The sequence below is a fragment of the Camponotus floridanus genome, unplaced genomic scaffold, assembly GCF_003227725.1.
Source record: "Camponotus floridanus strain SB8 unplaced genomic scaffold, Cflo_v7.5 scaffold89, whole genome shotgun sequence".
NCBI classification, from domain to species: domain Eukaryota; kingdom Metazoa; phylum Arthropoda; class Insecta; order Hymenoptera; family Formicidae; genus Camponotus; species Camponotus floridanus.
The window spans coordinates 369,250-377,265 of record NW_020229859.1 but is presented as its reverse complement, the minus strand read 5'-3'; the positions used below and the strand labels follow the sequence as shown (position 1 = coordinate 377,265).

General features: G+C 26.4%; 2 protein-coding genes across 2 annotated transcripts; both read right to left on the bottom strand.

Moving 5' to 3' along the window:
• Positions 1-1,752: 1,752 nt before the first annotated feature.
• LOC105255891 (proteasome subunit alpha type-3) lies at positions 1,753-3,183 on the bottom strand. Its single transcript, XM_011265426.3, has 4 exons — positions 3,002-3,183; positions 2,830-2,912; positions 2,234-2,625; positions 1,753-2,161 (listed from the first exon to the last, which is right to left on the bottom strand). Exons 1-4 carry the CDS (start codon positions 3,020-3,022, stop codon positions 1,893-1,895), a joined length of 765 nt encoding a protein of 254 aa, XP_011263728.1. The 5' UTR covers positions 3,023-3,183; the 3' UTR covers positions 1,753-1,892.
• A 1,962-nt stretch (positions 3,184-5,145) lies between these two features.
• LOC112639769 lies at positions 5,146-7,247 on the bottom strand. Its single transcript, XM_025414770.1, has 4 exons — positions 7,077-7,247; positions 6,476-6,587; positions 6,050-6,203; positions 5,146-5,290 (listed from the first exon to the last, which is right to left on the bottom strand). Exons 1-4 carry the CDS (start codon positions 7,245-7,247, stop codon positions 5,146-5,148), a joined length of 582 nt encoding a protein of 193 aa, XP_025270555.1.
• Positions 7,248-8,016: the final 769 nt, after the last annotated feature.

The following is an 8,016-nucleotide window of genomic DNA, read 5'->3' as shown; positions in this document are numbered from 1 at the left end:
AATTAATTTCTTTATCAGAAACACTTTTGTCTATAAAATACATATCTTAAAATTTACTAGAAGTGATAGGATAGATTTGACTTATTTTATGTGTGTATTATTTCTCTTTTTATTAATTCATGTCGATTTGCTTGAGAATTCTATTATAATTTAACTTACTCTTTGTTTTTCCATAATATTTTCTGGTTCTCCTGAAGAGAGGCAAGAAAGGCTCAATTAATATTAAATTAATAATGTTGATAATAGATACTAATGGTGAAACTAGACACTATAATCTTCAATATATCGATCAATCATGGAGATAGAATTTTTTTTAAATTTTAAAATCCCTGAAATATTTCTTTACATCTACGTTTTTTAGTCGTATTGTTACAACTCGATTTATTTCCATTGTAAGTTTCCCCCTCTCTCTTTTTCTCTTTGAAGATAAAATTTCTATCTGGTGCTCTAAAACTTGCTCAAGTTACAAGATACAAGATCATGTTGCAGTATCATCTTCTAACAAAGATTAGTATCATTTTCTATAAAATATACAACGTTTCTTGATGTTTTGCGTATCCTTCAACTTGATTTTGCAATTTATCGAGGAAAGATATCGCTTTTTTAACATGTTTTTCATCTGTTCCTCATAAAAGTACATATTGTCAATATTAAACCCACAAAAAAAGTAGTGGAAAAATATATTAAAATTGATATTAATGTTGTAGTATTGTGATAATTTTTCAATGTTACAAACAATTAAAAATTTGATAAAACGATTAATGGCAATTTGAAAAGAAGAAAGTCTGGTCGTTTAAATTAAATTTTAATTTTATTTCTCAAGTGGTTTATGCTTAAAAATCAATAATATAGATACTCATAAATAAGAGCATCGTTAACAAGTAATTGACTTCATATCAGAAATAAATCCATCATTGTGAAAATCTAATACATTTTATGCATAGCATCTGTTGTTAATCAATTATCGCGGACAAGCTTAATGAGCTTATAAGGAACTATTCGATAATGTATTGATATAGAAGTATGTACATATCAGATGATTATTATATTATTATTATTATATTATGATTTTTAATTGCACGTTTTATTATGATTTTTAATTGCACGTTTAAATCATATTAAACTCATATGAAAACATGGAGTAAATCCGTAAATTTTCTTTCGCATGATAAAAATTTGTTATAAGTTTTTACAGCGACATTTTTCAACATGCTTGTTACGAGCGAGGGATAATTCCTTGGAAATAGGAGTAATCCATTGAAAGATCATCCTTGCATGCGTTATTGGCAGCAAATACCTGACTCATGTTTTTTAACGAACGTTTCTCGATATTTTATTAAAAAAAAATAACGAAGGTGATGTTATGCAATTAAATCGCACTTGTTCTTTTTTCATATATATATCGCTGTAAAAACTTATAACGAATTTTTACCATGCGAGAAAATTGACAGATTTACTCCATATTTTCATATGGATTTAATATGATTTAAGCATGTAATTACAAAGAATCATAATAATATAGTAATCTTCATAATCTATAATAATATGTACATATATATACATCTGTTATGAATCGGATATAAAGATAATCCAATGGCAATGATAGTTGATCAGCTAAAAAAAGATTTGAGCATTAAATAAATAATTTTTTACATAGAAAAACAAGTTAAGAGAAATTTATATATAGAATCCTGTCACGTAATTTTTACGTGTGACTATTTCTATATTTCTATAAAATATTTAAACAGCATATTAATGTGTTTTCTTAAACAAGTTTTCTCTTTATTTCATTCATTTTTAAAATCTTGAATTGGTGCATATATATTTGTATAATACTTAATTTTATCGTTTACAATACAAAGAATTTTAATGGCAGTATTCCTAACATCATTTTACATATCTTCGGTATCACTGTCCGAATCTTCCGCCATTGCCTGCCGTGCCTTCGTCTCGGCCTCAGTTTTTACATCGACTGGTACACGTTCATGCCTTCCATTGGTATGGGCGCCAACCCAACTCATTTCTAATTCAAACTGTTTATCTTTCAACTCATCGTGGACGAGATAAATAATACGAGCAGCTTCCTTAACTAAATCCTTAGATGACATCTCTGATAACTTTAACTTTTCAATTTCTGTTTTTGCAGATTGTTTTGCTTTACCTACGAGATGACATGTACATGCAAAATATAAATTTCTTCCTATAAGTTCTAATTTATCAATATTTCACTTACCTACTGCACAGCCATAATAACCATACGATACTCCTGATGGATCTATCATATATAATGCTGGACCATCAGTTTCATAAGCACTGAGTAGAACGGAGCAACCATAAGGACGTACAGCAGAATACAAAGTGTACGCGTGCATGTACATGGATACCCTTTCGTTTAAATATTTCAGTGGAATACCAACTCCGTACTGTGCCTTATAACTTGCAGCTTCTGATCTTGCAGTCTCAGCGATTTGTCTTGCATCCGATATTATACCAGAGACAGCCATACCAACGTGTTGATCTATGTTGAATATCCGCTTATTAGCACCTGCTTCGTAGAGTTTTGATGTCACTATCTTTTCTACAGCGAATACCACACTGTCTTTCCCTCGTAAGCCAATAACCGTCCTGCAACAGAATTGCAATCACATAAATAAGACAGATACATGCGTACTTTTTACTTTTTTTATGAATGTTTAATCAAATATTATATATAAAAGCAGATTTATGCTTTATTACAATATTAATTGTCGTGAGCAGGTTAAATCGATTTTATGTAAGAGTTTATTAAGGGAAGTAGATGAAAATAAATATAGATGGAATAACACTCACCCTCCATTTTCTACGGCTTTCTGAGCATATTCCACTTGAAATACGCGACCGTCTGGCGAAAATTGCGAAGCGGACAGGTCATACTGTAAGGAATATTAAGGTTAGATTCTAATGTCAGTCACAAACATTACATTTTACAAACCGTATCTCGCGTAATACGCAGTACACTTACCCCTGTGCCTATCGAACTCATTTTTTAGAACAGATATACAGAGAGCAACGTTATTAGGTATGATACGAAAAATTGTTTATTAAAAACGTCTACGACGTGAATAGGCGAAAATCAAACGTCTCGGATAACCTCGCGCTTGCAGTACTTGCAATGCAATAGTCAGCGCGATTGTCAGGATAGGTTAGGTAAAAGCGCACGCGCAACGTCATCTGGTGGCAGCGATCGACAGACAAATGTGAACGGACGCCATAAGTGAAAAGATCTCGATCTTCGTCTCATCACGTTCTCATCACATTTTCTTTTTATTGAGTTTTACGAGTGGAATAATAAAATGATCCGGATTATCTTCTCATCTTACGGTACGTTTCTAAAATTGCTATCCAATTTATAACATTTTTAAAACTAATGTGAACGCTATATTGAAAAAAGAGCATAAGCAAAATGAAAATTCAAAATTTTTTTCCTTTCAACATTAATTTTTGATGGAATTGTTGTTTGATTGTATCACTTAATATTATGAAATTGAATTTGAATAGCTGCAATTTTTTGACGATATAATTATATTCATTAATTTATGAACTTAAATAATACACGTACCACACGAAGGAGAAATTTAGATATGAATTGATATCTAAATTTGTATAATATATAACTTAATTAAATTAAATTAATAACTAAATTAATTTCATATTCATATTCTTAATGCATCGCATCGTTTGACATTATTTCGCATTAATTAATGAAATATCTGGACAATATAAATACATGTAAGTGAAATATAATATATTGCGGGCAACTTAAAAAGAGAATAAAATCGATGCATTTCAGAAAAATTTCTACAAAAGAAATAATTATTAAAAATTAGTACAAGACATAATAAATATGTTTTATTATTTCTTAAAAATTTATTTTATTTGGAATGATTATGTAACTTCTGTAAGAAAACAGAATAATAATGTAAATATGTTTAAGAATGTTTAAGAAAATTACTATAAGAATAAAATATACTTTATAATAAATAAATATATAAAAACTTTTAAGGGTTATTGTAGGATAAAATTGTGAATTATTATAGCTAATATAGCTCTTATAAAAAAAGGAAATATATTAGAGCTACATTAGCACAATTTTATTTATTATTCTTATTTATTGACAACAATAGTCACCAGGGATAGTCGCCAATATAACTTTGTATTAGAAATTTAAAAAATAAAATTAGCCTACGACAATGTCGTTTTTTTTTAAATTTGCAGTGTGATTTCGATTTCATTATATTTCTATTTAGAAAGACATGTATCAAATAAAACTATAGAATATTAAACTCTAACTGTATAGAATAAAACTAAACAGTTTTATTACATGACAGAAATCTCACATAGCTATCGATTAAGATTATTATAGATGAATTGCAATCGATCAAGATCAAAATACTATAATTTAAGATAATACTCTCAACTAAATTTTTCTAATAATAAATATTTTGTTAAATAATATAACGTTAATGTCAGTTAATAATGAAAAATATTCGAAACAAAATAAAAATTTTCTTTTAATTTAACAATTATTACATAAGAAAAATATACATATTTATTATATACACATTTATTTATTTATTATATAGTAAAAATATGTATATTTTTCCTGTGTAATAATTACTAAATTTAAAAAAAAATTTTAATTTGTTTCGAATTAATATTACATTTTTATATTTGTATTAAAATTGCAATTATATCAAATAAAAAATGTTTATGTTCTTTATGCAAATAACAATAATTATAACAAAACATGCAGAAAATTATCTTATTATTTCTTAAACACCATTTTATATTTTCTGCTAAAATAAGATTATTATATAAAAATATAAAACATAATTTTAAAAAACAATTTTTATTTTTTTATTAATTATAATAATATTATTTTTATTTTTGCACGAGAATGTCTATATGAAACTAAAGCACCTTAAGTTTATTGAATGATTATCATTCAAATTATGATATAAAATATAAGACATGCATAATTTTTAAAATTTTATAATATTCTAAAATATTATTTATTAATAAAATTTAATCATAACTTGATTTGTATATATCTATACCTAAGAAAATAGAATAGAATGTTTTATAGATACATTATTAACATTTGCGTTATCTTTTTTCGCTTTGCAAAAAATTATTTATGTTCTCTTTTTTACAGCTGTATTCTGGTGGACATTGCTCGATATTGCCGTATTCAATCGCCTTTCGGAATTCCATGATCATCTTCTCGTAGTTAGATTCTGCAGGTAAGTTCCTGCGAAAATACAAATTTTACACGACAATATTCGATTTTAATGTGATAACATAATTCGAAATTTTTAAATAATTTATAAGTTTTTTAAAAAGAGTTCAAATTTCGTGTTTTAAACTGTTCCAATCATTCGAATTAAAGAATTATCGAACAAATCGATCTATTCAAATTGATCGATCTATTCATGTAATATTGTGTTATCTAAAGTTAGATGATGTTAGTGATGTGGTAAATAATAAGAGGAATAAATAAAAATGATGTGATAAATAATAAAAGGAATAAATAGAAGCCATTTATTTTTTACAATAAATTTAATAATTTTAATCGAAAATTTTTCTTAGTGTTTGAATTATTCAAAGTTTTTCGAGAGTGAACAAATAAAATATATGTAGTTAATTTCAAAAATTTTTTTGTTCTGGATTTATGCTTATGAATAATAATTCTTCCGCATTATTACATGTGTCAAAATATTTTTCAATATAGTTCATCTTATTAATCACAAATTCATCGAAATCATACATAATTAGTATGTGAAAAAAAACCGATATGTAAATATTAGTATAAGAAAAATAATCCAAATATTATTATAAAATCAAATACAATTTTCGACCTGACAATTTTTAGTGTTTAACATTTCATGATTTTTGAAATGCTCTTATAAAATATAAAGAGTATTAAATACTTTTTTTTATGATAAAATATCTAACTTATTAAAATAAATCTTTATTCTTTAAATTATTTTTTAATATTTTATATACATACTGTGGCATCAATTTCATTGTTTGCAAGAGCATTTCAGCTGCGCCAAGATACTCTTTTGCTATATGTGGTTCTTCGCAAGCTGCTCTGTATAAACAGGTATCACCGATTAGATATCCAAGAGCTAGCGCGAGTTCACCTTCCGACACAATATTTTCTGAAATTAGCAGAAAGTTATTACAATACCTTAATATTATTATATATAATTTTTAATTATAAAAGATAAACATATATTTTCGGTATATATACGTATATTATAAATATACGTATATTACAAATATGTATTTTTAATTCTAGAATTATTTAAATTCTTAAAAAGTGCAATAAAATATTAATTATTTTCTCATATAGTAAATTTTTGTCAATTTTTATCAGTGCAATTATTAGAAAGTATTTTTGAATCACAAATATTAAATTTGCTAAAATTACCATCTTCTAATTCGCGTCCTTTGTAGCCGTGTTGTCCTATATAACCGGCGCCAAACACAACTGCTTTAAGCACCAAAAGAAGCAGCAGATTTGAAAGATTTAAATTGAGCACCTGCAAAATTACTTTTAATATAATTCTTATTCAAATTTTTAATATTTATCATCAAGTATTCTAATAAAATAACTTTAATTGAAATAGATAAGAATAAAATAGAATTTAAATAAAATTATATATATATACAGAATACACGAAAAATGCACATAAAATTATATATTTCATAAATTATATATAATTATAAATATATGTATTGTAATATATATAATGTAATATAAAAATATATAGTATAATTAAAAATATATAATTATATATAATATATGAAATATACATATAATATATATAATAAAAATATATTTTATTTTATATTTTTATATTTTATTATATACATGTATATTTTTATATCTCTTTTCCATTTTTTTTTTATATATAAACATTTCTTAATTTAATTAATTTTGATTTATTACTGATTATTATTAAAATAATATTAATTTATATGAAAATGATATATAAGCTTGAAGTTTTTACATAATGAGGTTTTATTACCTGACTGCTAGTCGTTGATCTTTGCACAAGTTCCTTCGCGATCTCAGCCAGCATTGATCCGGCATATTTTTTATCACTGGTCCTTTTGTAAGATTCTCGATCAGTAGTGCGAGCATATACACCGCAAATTACCAGTACGACAATCACAAACACTTTAGAATTAATTATCATTTTTTTCGATGACTTACGTGCGTGTAATCAACAAGGCAGTTCTCCACAAATATACATAAATCTCGACAATCGCTTAGATTATTACCATTTTTTTATGATTCTTAGAGGAGTATCAAGCAGAATTTCTTTTTGCTTTTTTGCGAAATCTTAAATTTTTAATATCTTGTACAAATGCAAGTTTGGAAATGTATGTACTGTAATTGTTCCTAAGTTGAGATAATGAAACGTTAACTCTTATGTTCGAAGATAAAATAACTTTGGAACGATGTATCGTACTTTTATATCGTACTTTTATGCGTGTTACGCTTCCGGCAAAGCGTGAAGCCATTTTTATCCATATTCATCTGAGCTCGAAGTGACTGTCATCCTTTGATTTTCTCCATTGTGACGATAAACCATGCCATTGCTAATGATACCCATTAGTCGCTCTCCAACTCTTGATTGTACGCTTTATGCGCGCATTTTCTTTACGCGTTGACGGAAATAAGCGGTGAAAGCACACTTGCAAACTTTTACCATAATAAAACGTCGGTATTGGAATTAAACAATGCATTCACGTAGATCGCCGTTTGAAGTATTTCATCTATTTCAGCTTTTCAATTCGTATTCATGCAGATACGATATTGACATTTATTTGATGCTCGCTATTTAGCGAGCATCAAATAAATGTCAATATTGTATCTGCACGAAAAATTTTACAGCATTTTATGTTGCGAAAATATTTTTAGCAAGGCATTTTTAATACAAATTGAAATAAACCAATGAAAAA